This window comes from Lissotriton helveticus, chromosome 2_1 (assembly GCF_964261635.1).
Source record: "Lissotriton helveticus chromosome 2_1, aLisHel1.1, whole genome shotgun sequence".
Lineage (NCBI taxonomy): Eukaryota > Metazoa > Chordata > Amphibia > Caudata > Salamandridae > Lissotriton > Lissotriton helveticus.
This window is the reverse complement of record NC_136059.1, coordinates 1,731,362,262-1,731,380,175: the sequence shown is the minus strand read 5'-3', so window position 1 is coordinate 1,731,380,175 and position 17,914 is coordinate 1,731,362,262. Positions and strand designations below refer to the sequence as shown.

Here is a 17,914-nt window from a genome sequence, read left to right as displayed (position 1 = left end):
TTAATTTTAAGTCCTGCTATTTTTTACATAAAGTTTTTTTTTAACACAGCTTGTAATTTTAAGTGATTAGATTGCTTTATTTATTTTTTATAGTAATTTATAATGCTGTAGCAGGATATTGGGTTTATAGGGGGATAGGGTGGGAAGTTAATTAGTTAATAATAATTATTAATTATTTAATACATTTTATTTAATTATATTGCTATTTATTATGTAAATCATGTAATATTGATTCATTTTCGTTATATGTTACTCACGTGCTGTTAAGATTGTAGGGGTATAGGGTGGGAAGTTAATTAGGTAATAATTTAGATGCAATTAATTATTAATAGCTAATTATTTAATTTATTTTATTTATGGAATTTATGGAATATTTATTTTACTTATATTTTAGTGGCAGGCTGCTAGGTTTGTAGCGGACTAAGGTGGGTAGTTAATTAAGTAATAATTATTAATAGTTCATTAAGTAATAATTATTAACTTATAGTTATTAATTTTTTAATTCGTTGTTAATCATGTAAACTATGAAATACTGATTTATTCGACTGATATTTTAGTTGCAGGATGCTAGGCTTGTGGGGGGTGGGAAGCTAATTAATAAATATTTTGTACATTAATTATTTTATTGAGTTTTAAATATTTAGATTATGGAATACCTATTTATTTTAATTATATTTTAGTTGCAGCCAACAAGGTTTGTAGGGGTCTAGGCTGAGAAGTTAATTATGTAATTATTTAATTCATTTTAAATATGAATATTATGGAATACCTATTTGATATGGTTTTATTGTGTATATAAATATATATATATGGTTTGAGCCAAAGAGGCGCACTACTCCAAAACCAGCAGCAAAATCTTGCTTCCCATCCTCAGAGGGCATGTACAAACGGCCTAACAGGCAGACCACACAGACCGACTAAAATGTCAAGCTGGCTGACGAGAACATTTGCTTCCAGAATACCTCACTCCTTTTCGAGACCCTGTTAGGAGGAGTCATGGGAAACAAATTAGGATTCACTTTGTTGGTGGACGTCTGGACCACCAAGCTCTCAAGAGTAGGATGCTGCCTAATTAAGCTCAGGTCACCAGGTGCTGATCCATGGCATCTGAATACTTACCTGTTCACTGGTGGGCAAGAGCAGGCCTTAGCCCAAGTGCCCAAAGGGGGTCAGACAGGGCTTCATTAAATGATGTAAAGGTTCAGATGGGACTGGCTCTGGATGTAAAACCTCAGTAAGGAAATGTGTCTTGACTTAAACAGAAGGTAGCAGTAGGTCTAGGATCTCAGCCACATGTCCTATCACTACAACAAACAAAGCACTTTCTTCTGTTAAGAAGCTAAATGAACACATTGTCAGTATCAAGCCCACTGGCATTCTACAATTCCATCTATGCACTGTTGTCATCGTAATTTGGCAGTATACCATCCCCACATTATCAGGTGGCGGCAAGCTCCAATCAAAATCTAAGCGAAAAAGAAGATGGAGCATCTGAGGAAGGCTCCAAGGTAGAGGAGGTTTTTGTCTGAGCTAGAACATGTAGGAACCAGGTGCGCTGGAGTGGAGTCATAGCGCGACCTTGGTTGGGGTCAAAAGATTTGGCTAGAGGTCGGACACCGGAGTCAGCAGGGTCTCTTCCTCTGGTGACGGTTATGTCAGGACCAGTATCGATAAAGAGAGAACCAGTGTAGGTCTTGTAGCCAGAGTGGAAGTTGGCACTGGAGTCAATGCGGAACCCAAGATGGATAAGACAGGCTCAGACAGTACTGAGGGCAAACTCATTGGTGGTAACCTGGCTGGAGGCCACTGTGGATCCATGGGGCCTGAAGGCCCGCAAGAGGGAGACGGAGAAGTGCCAAAAATATTCAGCATTGCATTATTTAAGGCCTTGACCTGCTATGGTGTCGCCGATGGCCTGGGAAATTCGGGATGGAGCAGGACCAGTTGTGGAATAGGCTTCTCGAGCTGAGATTGGGAGCAAGACTGATTAGCACCTCAACTCACTCCTGACTTCTCTTTGAACAGATAGTAGTGGGATGGATCGAGTTCTGCTTCGACGTCTTACGCTTCTTCCAATTTGACTCCAAATTACACGACAACTCCAACTACAAAAAAGACTTGTCACAGGGCCAGTCTCAATCGCGGGAATGGGTCTGAGCCCTTGACTTGTAGCAGGAGATGGACTTGCACATGATCTGTCTCTTCTTTCGGTGTTCGACGACAGACAGCTTAGCTTCACAGTCCTGGATTGCCTTTTAGTGCATTAGAGTACATTCTTCTGACATCTTGGAGTAATGCCCTGAGCCTACACACCAGAGGCAGACCATGTGCAGGTCAGTCCAAACACATCAGGATGGTCTTCGTGGGAACATCATTCCCTCGCACTCTGGAAAAGGGGATTTCTGAACGATTGGTCAACCGATGAATAGGGGTGCAGAGCTCAAGATCCACACACACATCCATGGGTACAGAAAGAAAGGAACTGATGTAGGCATTCAGGGGTTGCGCCTATATGTGGCTCCTCTCTGCCACTTCTGGGGTGTAACAAAGTGAATGTGTAGTCGTGTGGCGCCACCTAGTGGTGCACAGGGAACTGCTGTGAAAATCCATCAGAAACCAATGACCAGTGGAGTGGTGTGGCTCACTGGTTAGAGGCGGCAGACCCGTAAGCAGAGAACGGCCCGTTCAATTCCCGACACGGCAGGGTCGTGGACCAGGGTCAAAACGGACTCGATAATTCTCGCCTCGGTGCCTACTCTAACCAGGGAACACACTCGGCAACTCTGGGCATTAAGCTTGCCTCATCTCTACAATGGCCCTCCACAGACGCCGGGGATGCCTGGTTTCACCTTGGAGATACCCAGAAAGGGACCATCTCACAGGGAAAACCAGGACGGGTTCCCCAGCGGTCTTCAGCGCCAGGATACTCCATGGAGTCGCAGTGCGCTTTACAAGTACACCCACACAGACTGGACTGACATCTACTCTATAAGACAGCTGTCAACACTTACCTGTGAGAAGAGAGCACCACTGATCGGCCCTCTTTAATGATGCTCAGGGCGCAGTTCCAGAGGAAGCGACGGGATTTTGGGTCCATTCCGGTAGTAGGCTCATCCTGCCATAGAAAGCACAATGTTACACACCCAGTTTGTGCTTTTATATTTCAACAAGCCAATGTTATTTCTAAATCCCCCTCCAAAAAATCAAACAAGATTGTTTTAAAGAATAAAAAACGTAATTGAACAAAAGTTTTCAACAAGATCAACACAAGTAAGACTACTAAGTAAGGCAATTATACTTTTAAGATTTCACAACCAACTCAAACTCTAAACAAAAGTAACATAAATGACTGCTTCTATACGATGTAATTCTGACATGAATTAATCTTTTAAGTGCTTTTTGTCCTTTCTTTTACCAGAGGCAGCCATTTTGTCTAGCAGGTTATAAGACTCTTAATTTAAACCTTGCCATCACTGCAACTCTGGGGCAGTCCAGATTTTATAAAGAACTGCAGGGACTTGGCTAGGTGGACTCAGAGGTGATGCCTTAATTCTTCCACTACTGCTATTCATTCTTCCTAATGGCAGTCTCATGAGGCTGATCTACTGCCTATATTGGCAGAAGCAGTACAAATAAAAGGTGACTGAGACAACTGTGATTAATCAAAACAGCAGAAACAGCCTCTTGTGTTTCTCAATTGAATAAGTGAAGGCAAATCAAAATCAAATAAGAATTTTGGGGCTTGTTTATACGTTGGCAGTAAAGATAATCCATTGCGAGGGAGCATCCTTACCACCAATATAATGGTCTGCCCATCCAATTTAAATACTGGCGGACCACAGGGTTGACTATGGCGATTACTACTCTGTTACCACCATAGCTAAACCTCTCCAACGGCCCAACTGGAGCAAGGGCTGTTGTAGAAAACGCTATATATACACCCACTCAATAAGGATGGGCGGTCATGTAGCCATTTTTTTACTGTCAATCACTGCTAGTCAAACCCTGGTGATGAGGGACAGGTAAAATGCTAACAATGCCCCCTTGCCATGGAAGTTGACATGGAAAATCCTTTTTCAGGATTTTTTTCAGGATTTTCTTTTTGAAAATAAAAAAAGAGAACTGTTTGGTGCAGGGCTCTGTCATGTAGATGGAGCCTTGCACCAAACAACGTAGTGCATTGATAGAAACTTTTGGGACAGCAGTTTCTCCCAATGCATTTTAAATGACCACCTGCTTGTGGGCATTTTTAATGTGGCGGGCAGTCTCTCCACCAGGGGGACGGTATAATATATGCCGTCCCCCTGGTGGAACAACAGGCTGCCCGTCTACATGTAAACCAGTGCATCAGCCAAAAGCAAAACAACTGTTTTGCATTTGCTTGACTTTCAGAGACAGATTCCAATCTATTTGTTGCGTAACGGATGGAGCAGAGGGCTGCACTACATAGTAAGAACAAGTTGGACAATTTAGAGTAGATAGATCTTCCTTTCAGAATGCCGAAGCAAAGGACCCAAGAAGACCGACAAGCCTGCAACCTGGAAATGGCTAGAAAGGGCAAGAAACTGCTGGAGCATTCAGTAGATTTGAGAGGGCTTCTACAAACACTGTTTCACTCTGCGGCCACTAAGGACCTCACCCAAATCACTCTGAACAATTTGGTCTAGCTTACCATAGTGGCTCTTAACCTATGGTACGGGGGCTCCTGGGAGGTTTAAGAAGCCCACTTTTTAACTAATATTAACAGATTGATAAAGTGTAAATAAATAAAGAACCAAAATGTAAAATTCAAAATTTGTACATGTTCTGTTAATGTGAAGGAATTCGAAATTGGAGTTTAAAATTAAGTTTGTATTCTCACAATGATTATTGGGAGCAGTGCAAGTGCATCAAATAGGATATAGGATAGATGATGGGTGGCCTCAATTGAATTTAGAAAAGCTCCACCTTCCCTTTAAAATTGAAATGTATTTATGTTTTATATTTCTTTGTGAATTGAATAAAACATGTAATAATTTGTGTATTTGTTTGATGAATGCTTATGTCTGTATTTTTTTTGTATATTGGTTTGCAGTTCAAGTCGTCGAAAAATACTTAGGTCGGGGTCCCTGGCTTCTAGCAATGGCTCAGTGGGAGTCCCAGAATTCAAATAATGATTCTGTGTGGGCCCGGGTTCCAGTAATGATTTGTTTGGGGTCTACTAAGAACTACTGGCTTAGCAGACACAGTTTAGAGATCCCACCTCTGAACCCCACCCACCCTCATATTTACTACCAATCAGATAGTACGCTAACAACCAAGTAATCTGAAATTAAAGCACCGCTGATGCCAAAATATAGTACAATGTAGGAAACATTCTAAATAAGGATTAGGCGTTTTACAGCATGCAATGTGGCCTATGCTCTGTCTGTCAGTATAGTGGCTGATACCTATCTTGTTCCTATTATTAATGAAGATAGCTTAAAAAAATCCACAAAAAAACAAAAACTAGTTCCTGAAGTTGTACAATTCGGGAGCTTTCTTCAATGCAATTCTAAACCAGTTGCTGAATTGTTGCTTTTTTTAATAAAACAGAGAAAAACCAAAACAGAGGCCAGAGTACATTTATGTAGTGAACGTTAAGGACTGTTTACTAACCAGAAATACAACAGGTGGCCCGCCAATAAGGGCTATTGCTGTTGACAATTTACGCTTGTTCCCGCCACTATAATTGCCAGCATTTTTTTCTGAATACTTCACAAGGCCCAGCTTGCGAACTGTCCACTCGGCCACCTGCATTAAAGAAACACACAGTGAGCTTAGTCCGCCAATATGCTGAAATCAAACATAAGGTTCCATACAAAGGACTTTCCTCGTAGCCTTCTCATGAGAAGACACATTAGGGCACAATATAATTGAAATCTCTGTTATTATTGTATAGTCACAAATACACACTACAGTAATAAACAATCCTGGTTTCTCTAGTTTTGGGCACAGACTACTTGTGAGAACTTGGGGGCATATTATCAAGCGTGGCGATAGGGAACTTTCGCCGCTTTAGCGGGCGTTTTCGGCCGCTAAGCGACGATAATTCTATCGCCCTATTAGCAAGCTGTCGCTAACAGCAGTTAGCGACAGCTTTTAGTTGATAGCGGTTTGGGGCCCGCTTTGCATGTTACCGATATTTATCGTTAATGATATGCAAAGTGGGCGTACCCAAAGTCGCCTATTAGCAAGGCAGGCGTAGCGATGGAAATATTTGCGCTAAGCGCGAATATCTCCAAATACTAACACCTGCCCAGACCAGTTCTTAGCCATGTTATCCAATGGGAGGTGGATAACATGGCTAAGAGCATTTCGTCGCTAATGCGTGAATATCGCTGTATTCTCAGGAAAATGTATCCCTTTGGAGATAAACGTTGCTAATAGCACGTTATCTCAGCGATAAATTCCGGCGATGCTCGGCGATAAAAAAAATGTTGCTAAGCCGATTTAGCGATAAATATCGCTACTTGTTGGTAATATGCCCCTTGGTTCTCAGATCAAATTGCAGTTGTTGTAAATCGGTTGACTTGCCTTCCTAGTAACCACAGCGTGCCAGTAGAAGCAGGGCGGTCCTTAAAAAAAGTGTGCTTACTTAAGCCCCACCCCTTAAACCCTGTCCACATTTGACCGGAGTAAAGATGATGCTGACTAGTTCCCGACAGAATTTATGAGTGCAGAGGAATATGTGTAAAAATTGGGAATAATTTGAAACATCCCATTACAGCCATAACCCCCAAGAAAGCTTTAAGAGGCCTCACTCTTCAGCAGCTGTGCACACATAGAGCTAATCAAAATGATGGAACTTGGCCAAACTAAATAATTATTTTACAGATGAGAAACACTTAGTGAAAGTTGATTTGTAAGCATTAACAGAAAACCCTTTTAAGAAGAGTTAATCGCTGCCGTGGATGGGTCTTCCTTTATTTTGTTAGCAGTTTACCTTGCACACTTCCTTCTCGGGGATCCCTCGTAGCAGGGCGTAGAACTCTAAATGTTCGCGACCAGTCATTAGCTCGTTGATGGCATCAAACTGAGGACAGTATCCCATGTTCCGATGAACTTCCTGGATACTGGATAAATTACTGAAAGCAAAAGAAATGTTGGTCTTACTACAGTCATGTCTTAAGCAAATCCTACCGACACTTCTTTACAAGGGGCTCATGAATCAACTAAGAGCTAGAATTCTGCCCTGATAATTTAAATGTTCTCAAGTTTAGTCCAGAACAGCATGCTGCAAACCAACCACCAAACATACAAACATAGCTCATCATTGAAGGTGTGTCTCACTTCAAGCAGAATCACCTTTCTATAAAAAGAGAGTAGACTCTTCTCCCCTCACCTGTGTCTATTGAGGAAAGCTTCTCCTGCGGTTACGCTTGTATCTCCAGTCAGCATTTTAAAAGTAGTTGTCTTGCCAGCGCCATTGACACCAAGAAGCCCAAAGCACTAAACATTGAAAAAAAGGTTTATCTATTAGAGCACAAAGACCCCCTTTAATAGCCAAACAACCATGATCTTAGATTGTTTAACATACTAAGGCCTATGGCACACAAAAACTTCCATAAATGAGTTCCATAGTCCTATACACCTACTATGCAGACCTATCTATAAACCAAATGTCCTACTGTCATAACTTTTACTTTATGCATTGTAATTCCCCACTACTAGGATGGCCGAATAGCAGCCTCAAAGTACTTCTGGAACAAGCATTGGATTAAAAAACACTGGGAAAACAAGCAGACCTTTCCTGAGTTAAGTCCCGAGCAATGAAGGAAGTGATGGTTCTTCTGGTGTTTATTGTATTTTTTTTAATCCTTCTCTAAGGACGGGACAAAGCCACGGATTTCAAACAGAGGAGCACCCCGAGAGAGCAGTGAGTTCCCCAAACCATTAGCATATCAATAGGAGCCGCCGGTGGTCATGAGAGGCCTACTTTATGTGTCTATTATGTGGTGTGGGAGCAGTGACCTAGACAAGTACTCTGGTGCCCCAGTATGAAGAGCTGTATGGGGAAGGCAAAGAGTTTTGAATTAAAACTTCTGCTTACCCAGCACCCAGGGGAGTGATATGAGTGCTCTGACCTTTGCCTTGTATTTATGTGTCCAGGGATGCCATACACAGTCCACTGCAGTAGTAGAGGTGCAGGGGAAACCAACTGATCTTATGACCGTAATTCAGTGGTGTGTCAGCAGGAATGGGTCGATAATTCAGAGATGCAGTAAGTGACAAAATATACTTGTGCAACAAAACTGCTGGTGTTTTGGTGGGTAACATTTGGTATTAGGATCACATAGATCCGTTCTCATTATGAGTCCGTCAGAATAGGATGGGGTATTTATCCACATATGGTTAATACAGATACAAGGTATTTATGACATTCGGTAAATACCTCCTGTTCAGATTTTTGTAAAAGAAAAACTGGGGCATAATATGTGGTTATTGTTTTCAACATACCGAGTTTTGAAAGTTTTGTCTTTTATCTAAGGCCTTTCCCGCTGATACATTTTGGCAGGATTGACCAGCCAGAATTTATGAGGGAAAAACTGAGAGGACGTCATAGTTATCACAGAACTTATAATTCTGATCCATATGAAAACGTGTTTGCACAAGGACTGGAATTTATCTCTTAACTCGTAATGGGGCCATTAATCTATTCTGAGAGGAAGAAATTGTATGCAAATTAGTGTTGGTCCCACCTGCAATGTGGCCATTCAACCAAACCTGCTGGACTATGCAGTGGCGGCTGGTGACATTTGATAGTGGTGGGCGTAAAAGTTTGTGATGAGTGCTTTGTGGCGAGTGAGAACAGCGAAGAAGCCTGACTGTCATAAGGTGGGGATTTGGGGAGCACCCCCACCCGAGTACATTTTGAAAAAAGATAGGGCAAATCGTGGATTTTCAAGCATATTTGTCAAAGTCAGAAGGTTAATATAGCAATTGCGAAAGTATATCGTCTTGTAGCAGCATTTATATAGTGCTTCCTACCCTTGGAGGTGCCGAAGTACTTGGGCCGTTGTCCCCTCTGTGCCGGGTGCTTGGTACACAGTAACCCCTCTCTGTGCCCAGTGCCTGGGAGAAGGAAGTTATCCTCCTCACTGCCTAGCATCGGGTACACATTAGCATCTCCCTCAGTCCTTGGTACGCAGCAGTTGTGTCCTCCTCTACGTCAGGTGCCTGAACATACACAGCAACTACCCCGTCTGTATCTGCCCCTAGTAAATTGCAATATCACGTCTATTTCTGGTTAAGACCGGCAGTCCCTCCCTCACCCCCCCCCCCCCCGTTGATCAGACAGGCGGTAATTAAAGTAGTTAGCCTTTCCGCCTCATCTTTCTCCGCTCTGTGTCGACAGAAAACAACATTACTGCCACTTTCCGTATACTCGTACAAGCTTATAACACGCTGACATCACAGCGATTTAAAACGGACCACTTGGCAGAGCCAGGCACTGGTTCAGTTATCTGAACACACTCATTCCAAGGGCACAGTGCATAGAGATCATGGACACTGATTTAAAAGGGCTTGTGACTAAGAACTGTGCACTGGTTGGAACAGCACGTAGATGACAGCTGGGGGCACCAGTTAAAGGAACACAAGGCAGTGAGTGAAGGGCACACTGTAGAGAGTTAGTGGATTAAGGACACAGTGCCGCTGCAAATTCTGAGTGTGCCTCCAACATCCCCACACCTCACAGAGGACGGGGAAACTGAAAGTGAAAGGGCCGAACTAAATGCTCCACTGCTTGGGGATGACAGGAAACGTCCCACCCGAGGGTTCACTGGCATACCGGCCCTGCCGGCCTAGTTTTATGCCCTGTGGCTGTTTCTAATTTAGCTTCCACGTAATTCGGACACTTTTTCCTTCAGCACAAACTATTAAACAGATGGCTGTCAGGTATGTAAATCTGTCAAAGAAGACACATGCTCGAGACAGAGGCGAGCGACAACAGAAGGCATCTGATCTGTGCGCTTTTTTTTGGCGTCTTGAGCGCAGCGGTTGAACTGCATTAAAACAAATTAAGGGAACTATTATAATGCAGAGCACAATGGGGGTGAACTTGTCCTGGAGGTTCGCCTTGATATCTGCTTTGTAATTCTACCCCTCACCCGGCCACAAGTACCATATTGGCCTTTCTGCGAACTGTGCTTACAAGAGAACGTGAGCGCAGGTGCCCTGCTCGTGCTCGGTAGAATCGCCTGCTTGTGCGCTGCACTATTGAAAACACCAAAATGTGGACCAACTCTCCTTTTGCCGCACTCTTTCACAAACAGGTGGATGGAAACAATCCACATATTTTTCAAATTAGAGAGGGGTTTTTGGGTCACTGGTGAAGTATTCCATTCCCCATTCCAGCCACGTGCAAACACTGCGGCACAAAAAATGCTATCAGCCTTGAGCATTCCCTTAAGGAAAGCTATTTCCGGCAAGCATTCCCAAAATCGAATGGAGGAAAATACGGAAAGCAAAGCCAGTCATGCAGTTCTGTGCAAACCGTGCAGTTTTCTTATTCTGTAAATCCATTGAGAGGAGAGAGAGTCAGAGATGAGATGAGTGAGACAAAGGGCGGATAGAAAGAAAGAGAGGGGAGGGGGAGGGCTGCTTTGAGCATTTGTCCCAGGGTTGTAGTCGGTTTGCAATCCGGCCCTGCGCTGCTAGACTCTACCAGTGAAATGTCAGGCCGGGGCATGTGCAAAGGCACACACCATCAGATTAGTGGCGAGCACTTTCAAGAGAAGCGGCTGCGTTAAGTGAATGACACTCACCGTTCGTCTCTCTCAGCAACGAGCACTCATGACGTGCCGGGAGCACAGAAGTTATGACCTCCCTCCAGTCTGTCCAGCCCCGACCTGAGCCAATCCTCCACTCTGCTCCCTTTCTGTTTGTCAGGAAGAATTTAAATACTTACTTACTTTACGCCGTGAACTGAAGTCTCGTCCAGTCTCTTCTTTACCGGAGCACCTTCCGCATGACTCACTCGACTCGAGCCACCATCAGCACCACCATCCTCGTGCGCGGTAACTAACTCAGCCAATCCTGGCGCAGCATAACATCGCCACTGCGCCAGGATTGGCTAAAGAGCAGGGCTAATACTGCCCGTAATGAGACCCGGCCCCTCTCGGGTCTCTGCCTGTGTGACGGCTAGGGGAGGAGGAGGAGGGAAGGGGCTACTGCGTGTGTGCGCATGCGTGGGCAAGTCATAAAAATGACTTGCCCTAAATGGGCACACTGCTGCTGCTACCACAGTCACACGCTGCCAGCCTGCCACTCACTGCCGCAGGCCCGCCCCCCACACCAGTTCCGCGATCACAATGATGACGTGACTCCGACCCGAGACCTCAAATCATTATCGGGCTGCGCTGCGCTCATAATTTTACATTTTGAATGTGCAGTGTGTCAGTCAGTGACAGTGACGGTCGTCCATGGCTAGTGGGGCAACTCCCCAACGCCCCCAATGGACGAACCGCCACTGGGACTATGTCACACCTGAATGAGATCACAAGCAACTCCAGACCAGTGGCGGTTCGTCCATTGGGGGCGTTGGGGCGTTGCCCCACTAGCCATGGACGATCGTCACTGTCACTTACTGACACACTGCGCATTCAAAATGTAAAATTATGAGCGCAGCGCAGCCCAATAATGATTTGAGGTCTCCGGTCGGAGTCACATCATCATTATGATCACGGAACTGGTGTGGGGGGCGGGCCTGCGGCAGTGAGTGGCAGGCTGGCAGCGTGTGACTGTGATAGCAGCAGCAGTGTGCGCATTTAGGGCAAGTCATTTTTATGACTTGGCCACGCATTCGCACACACGCAGTAGCCCCTTCCCTCCTCCTCCTCCCCTAGCCGTCACACTGGCAGAGACCCGGGGGAGCCGGGTCTCATTACGGGCAGTATTAGCCCTGCTCTTTAGCCAATCCTGGCGCAGTGGCGATGTTATGCTGCGCCAGGATTGGCTGAGTTAGTTACCGCGCACGAGGATGGTGGTGCTGGTGGTGGCTCGAGTCGAGTGAGTCATGCGGATGGTGCTCCGGTAAAGAAGAGACTGGACGAGACTTCAGTTCACGACGTAAAGTAAGTAAGTATTTAAATTCTTCCTGACAAACAGAAAGGGAGCAGAGTGGAGGATTGGCTCAGGTCGGGGCTGGACAGATGGAGGGAGGTCATAACTTCTGTGCTCCCGGCACGTCATGAGTGCTCGTTGCTGAGAGAGACGAACGGTGAGTGTCATTCACTTAACGCAGCCGCTTCTCTTGAAAGTGCTGGCCACTAATCTGATGGTGTGTGCCTTTGCACATGCCCCGGCCTGACATTTCACCTGGTAGAGTCTAGCAGCGCAGGGCCGGATTGCAAACCGACTGCAACCCTGGGACAAATGCTCAAAGCAGCCCTCCCCCCCCTCTTTCTTTCTATCCGTCCTTTGTCTCACTCATCTCATCTCTGACTCTCTCTCCTCTCAATGGAATTACAGAATAAGAAAACTGCACGGTTTGCACAGAACTGCATGACTGGCTTTGCTTTCCATATTTTCCTCCATTTGATTTCGTGAATGCTCGCTGGAAATAGCTTTCCTTAAGGGAAGGCTCAAGGCTGATAGCATTTTTTGTGCAGCAGTGTTTGCACGTGGCTGGAATGTGGATGGAAGTCTTCACCAGTGACCCAACAACCCCTCTCTGATTTGAAAAATATGTGGATTGTTTCCATCCACCTGTTTGTGAAAGAGTGCGGCAAAAGGAGAGTTGGTCCACATTTCGGTGTTTTCAATAGTGCAGCGCACAAGCAGGCGATTCTACCGAGCACAAGCAGGGCACCTGCGCTCACGTTGTTCTCTTGTAAGCACAGTTCGCAGAAAGGCCAATATGGTACTTGTGGCCGGGTGAGGGGTAGAATTACAAAGCAGATATCAATGCGAACCTCCAGGACAAGTTCACCTCCATTGTGCACTGCATTATAATAGTTCCCTTAATTTGTTTTTATACAGTTCAACCGCTGCGCTCAAGACGCCAAAAAAAAGCGCACAGATCAGATGCCTTCTGTTGTCGCTCGCCTCTGTCTCGAGCATGTGTCTTCTTTGACAGATTTACATACCTGACAGCCATCTGTTTAATAGTTTGTGCTGAAGGAAAAAGTGTCCGAATTACGTGGAAGCTAAATTAGAAACCGCCACAGGGCATAAAACTAGGCCGGCAGGGCCGGTATGCCAGTGAACCTCGGTTGGGACATTTCCTGTCATCCCCAAGCAGTGGAGCATTTAGTTCGGCCCTTTCACTTTCAGTTTCCCCGTCCTCGGTGATGTGTGGGGATGTTGGAGGCACACGCAGAATTTGCAGCAGCACTGTGTCCTTAATCCACTAACTCTCTACAGTGTGCCCTTCACTCACTGCCTTGTGCTCCTTTAACTGGTGCCCCCAGCTGTCATCTACGTGCTGTTCCAACCAGTGCACAGTTCTTAGTCACAAGCCCTTTTAAATCAGTGTCCATGATGTCTATGCACTGTGCCCTTGGAATGAGTGTGTTCAGATAACTGAACCAGTGCCTGGCTCTGCCAAGTGGTCCGTTTTAAAGCGCTGTGATGTCAGCGTGTTATAAGCTTGTACGAGTATACGGAAAGTGGCAGTAATGTTGTTTTCTGTCGACACAGAGCGGAGAAAGATGAGGCGGATGGGTTAACTACTTTAATTACCGCCTGTCTGATCAACGGGGGGGGTGACGGGGGGGGCTGCCGGTCTTAACCAGAAATAGACGGGATATTGCAATTTACTAGGGGCAGATACAGACGGGGTAGTTGCTTTGTATGTTCAGGCACCTGACATAGAGGAGGACACAACTGCTGCGTACCAAGGACTGAGGGAGATGCTAATGTGTACCCGATGCTAGGCAGTGAGGAGGGTAACTTCCTTCTCCCAGGCACTGGGCACAGAGAGGGGTTACTGTGTACCAAGCACCCGGCACAGAGGGGACAACGGCCCAAGTACTTCGGCACCTCCAAGGGTAGGAAGCACTATATAAATGCTGCTACAAGACGATACACTTTCACAATTGCTATATTAACCTTCTGACTTTCACAAATATGCTTGAAAATCCACGATTTGTCCTATCTTTTTTCAAAATGTACTCGGGTGGGGGTGCTCCCCATATCCCCACCTTATGACAGTCAGGCTTCTTCGCTGTTCTCACTCGCCACAAAGCACTCATCACAAACTTTTACGCCCACCACTATCTTATGTCACCAGCCGCCACTGCTCCAGACTCGTTTTGGCTTTCGTGAGTCTGTGAGGTACAGCTTGAGTCCTTGCGGCACCGTGAGCCTGAGCTCATGTGTATCATTTAAGGTTCAACACAGAAGAACAAAAACATGCTCTTGTTTGAGTTATTCCTTTAAAATGAAGGACATCTTATACTCAGAAGTAACTTTGTATTTTCTGACTACGTTTATGGGAGTCAAGGACAGTGGAACGAAAACACTGTCAAGCATGGGTCTCCAACGAGTACTTAGGATCTATAAAGAGCTTACCAGACACCTTAGAAAAAGCTCTCAGAGGTGAAGCCAAACCCATTCAGAGGGAATGTGCTTATTAAATAATGCCGTGCTGCTCATCTCAAACCCTTAGAGTGGCAACCAGAGCTAGCCAAACAATGGCAGGGTCTCATGATAACATTCAAACACACACTGTATTTACTCTACGTGGTCTGCCACATGACCGTGTCTTCACTCTCAATCAAGCTATGTCACAAGGAGAGTGGCCATTTTGTAGGTCCTGCTTTATCAGCCCTTGTGTGTGTGTGTGTGTGTGTGTTGGGGTGTGTGTGTGTGTGTGTGTATGCACGCAACGAGCAAGGAAAAAAGTGCAAGCTGCGGCTAGAGCAATAAGTGTGTGAACTCACCAAAGTGTGGGACTGCAGGAGCTAAAGTGAAAATGTGTGTGAGAGTAGGGTGCAAGTTCGGCCCAGGAGCTGAGGAGAACGGGGCCTGGATCCAGAGCTAAGACAATTAAGAGCCTCAAGTGTACGAGGCTGTGTGTGTACGCATGTGTGCATATTAATCTGTGTCTGCTATTGTGCTCCTCCCTAATACAGTGACCACCAGTGTAATGTTAACAGATGTGGTCACTATTATACAGTGATAAAATATATTAGCTCAATCAATTTTTACTTGCGGAACAGCAGCTCTCACTATAGAAAAGGTTTGAAACCCCTGGTGTAGTGCCCCTGAAGCTTTAAGCATGATTTCAGTTTCAGTATGATTTACGTATAAAACAAATGTAGCGGGTGCACCGTGGGACGCGAGAAGCAGTAGCCTATGCTGGGGCTGTTGATGATGGATGCTTGAGGAGCCATGTAGGAATGGAGGAGGACTGGAGATACTGACTCATAATGATGTATATATAAAGCCACAAACTGAATGTACTGGATTTAGTAAGGAATACCAGCATACTGCACCAATCCATCTATATAATGAATGTTTAAGGTACAATGAATATCACTCACACACAAAGTGAAAAACTGAATAGCCAATGTGCAAGAGCAAACACACACATTAAAGTTGGATTTGATTGTTTGAACACTGAAGGGTTGCACACAAATTTACCACTGAAATGTGGGTGTTTTAATAAACATGTTTCATGTGCATAAACTATTGCACACTTTGTGATCGAATATCAACTATTACATCTCTACCTAACAACCTGTTTGTTACATTAACAAGAACTGTTGTACAATTATACATTTAAATTGCTTTACAACAATATTTGAAACTAATCTTTACTGTGTACCTGCTATAGTTCACATGTATGGCTATAATCTAATCTGCACATTGTACAAGAACTAATATACTGGTCTATCTTTTTGGGAAAGTACATATTCTATTCCAAATCACTCACGATGTAGAAGGACAATATTCTAGCAGAGAAAAGTAAACATTCCCTTCTACTGCTTGGCATGTTCCTTCCTGGCCATGACGCGCGCATGACTGTATTTGTTTTCTTCCCGTTCTTATCTGTTCTGGCAATTGCTGATGTAAAGGTGCCAGCAGTCAGCCTGACCCAGTGCGGCTGATTTGCTGCTACCCTTTATTGGGTCACAAAGCAAAAAGTTGGCAGAAAGGATGCAGATGAGGCTGATGGATACTTGGTGCACTTGCCAAACAAAGAAGCTTAAAGTATCTTCGGGTTCCCTTGTATCATGCCACAGGTTGCCTAATAATCCTTGATCTTAACTGTGGCTATGAACAAAACAAGTTTAATTTCCATATTCTGCCCTTGCCTTTGAGAGGCATACGGCGATTTTTGCTACCCTTACTAACTATCCCACCTTGCTTAGTTTCTACCATGGAACCATATGTTCTCACACCAAGATACCGTCAAAAGATTTTATATATCCGGTTTTACACACTGAACACTCTCTTGGTGTCAACTATCCTGCTTAATGGCACTCATTTTAACAACCTTGGAAGGGTAAGGAGTGAAATTAGTCCTGGTGGTGTTTGAACTTGTGAGTTGCAATTTAAATATTGATTTCTGCAGCAAGCAACCAAGTTGCTGAGCTATTTTGTGTTGTCTAAAGGTTGCAATTCCCATGGGGTCCAAGGAGCAAGGCACCCTAGAAATAAGCGTGCAAGCTCATGTCGCTATTTACTACTCCTAATACATTTCAAAGGCCCTCCCACTCTAACTGCACTTTGTCCAATCTTGTTCCAATTGATGACAACACGCCATGTGAAAAATTAGGCAGTATTCACAAACAACGGAACAGAAATTGGTGTTGCTTGTCTAGTCTGTAGCAGCCGTCGTTTTGACTACACCACCCAAAGTCTCACAGCCTGCCAATGGCTATGTAGTGACCCCAGAATCAAGAATGAAAAAGAATTCTTGTTCCATAAAAGCCACACTGAGATTTTCCCCAGGGTCTGCAGCAAAACATCTTGAGGCATTTTCAATTCATGCGGCGCTCTGAGTCAAAACAGAATCTGTGTTTTCAGCAGCTCTGCATCCTGACACAATCTTTCACATGCCATCCCCAAGAACTTGGAATGCCCTCCTCCTGGAACTCAAGGTGTCCACTTCAAATGGGGTATGCTAAGGGTATGCCCAGGAGTTGGGTCCAGGGCACGCTCTGCCACTGGATTCAAGCTCGCCTGGCTGATGAGGGTTGATACCCTAAGAACGGTCCTAGGAGGCTTGCTTCGAGTCGAGGGAGTACCTGGATTGGCAGAGCGGTCTTGACTGTTCCCATGAGGGACAGGCTCAAGAATGATTTGCATATTGCTGGGTCCAAACTGGGTTGACGTGGCGAGCACAATAATGATGGATTAAACCCAGATCTGTGACTGGGAGAGGGAGTGTTTGAAAAGTTTCAACACTCCGTACATCATTGTATTCTGTGATGTTGCCATAAAAAAGGCCTGAATCACCTGTTCAAGAGACATCACTCATCTGTCCCACTAATGTCTTACACCTGCGTTTTGTAATAATGGAGTTCATTGGCTCATTTGGGTTCCACGTTTGGACAGATTTAATTCTATGTAGATTAATCTTCTGTCTTACGTCAAGATACATCCCCATTTATGCTATGTAAATATGAGGAAGTATGTGTATACAACTTTTTTCTATGCTCTTTAAATTGAATAGCTTATCGACTTCTGCAAAGCACTTTGATAACTCCTCTGGCCCACTTTGCAGTTAAGAAAAGTACAAATTAATAAAATGACAAGAATAGATGTCCAGGGCTGCTTGCATATCAAACAGTGAAGACCAATTGTTGACCACACACGAAAATTACTAGCATTTGTTTGTACCTGAAAGATGACAGCAGGTCGGATTAGCTGATACAGAATCAGTTCTCTGTCTTATTGTGATATTACCAAACGATGAATCACTCTTGCTGCCCAACTTTCC

The 17,914-nt window shown here is 44.6% G+C and overlaps 1 protein-coding gene across 1 annotated transcript in view; it reads right to left on the bottom strand.

Moving 5' to 3' along the window:
- ABCA1 (ATP binding cassette subfamily A member 1) overlaps positions 1-17,914 on the bottom strand; it is a 132,747-nt gene that overhangs the window by 11,045 nt on the left and 103,788 nt on the right. Inside the window, exons 43-46 of the mRNA XM_078676675.1 lie at positions 7,364-7,470; positions 6,965-7,106; positions 5,638-5,772; positions 3,012-3,115 (exon numbers count right to left, since the gene is read on the bottom strand). Of these exons, the coding sequence (XP_078532801.1) occupies positions 3,012-3,115; positions 5,638-5,772; positions 6,965-7,106; positions 7,364-7,470 (488 nt within the window). The remainder of the gene's footprint in view (positions 1-3,011; positions 3,116-5,637; positions 5,773-6,964; positions 7,107-7,363; positions 7,471-17,914) is intronic.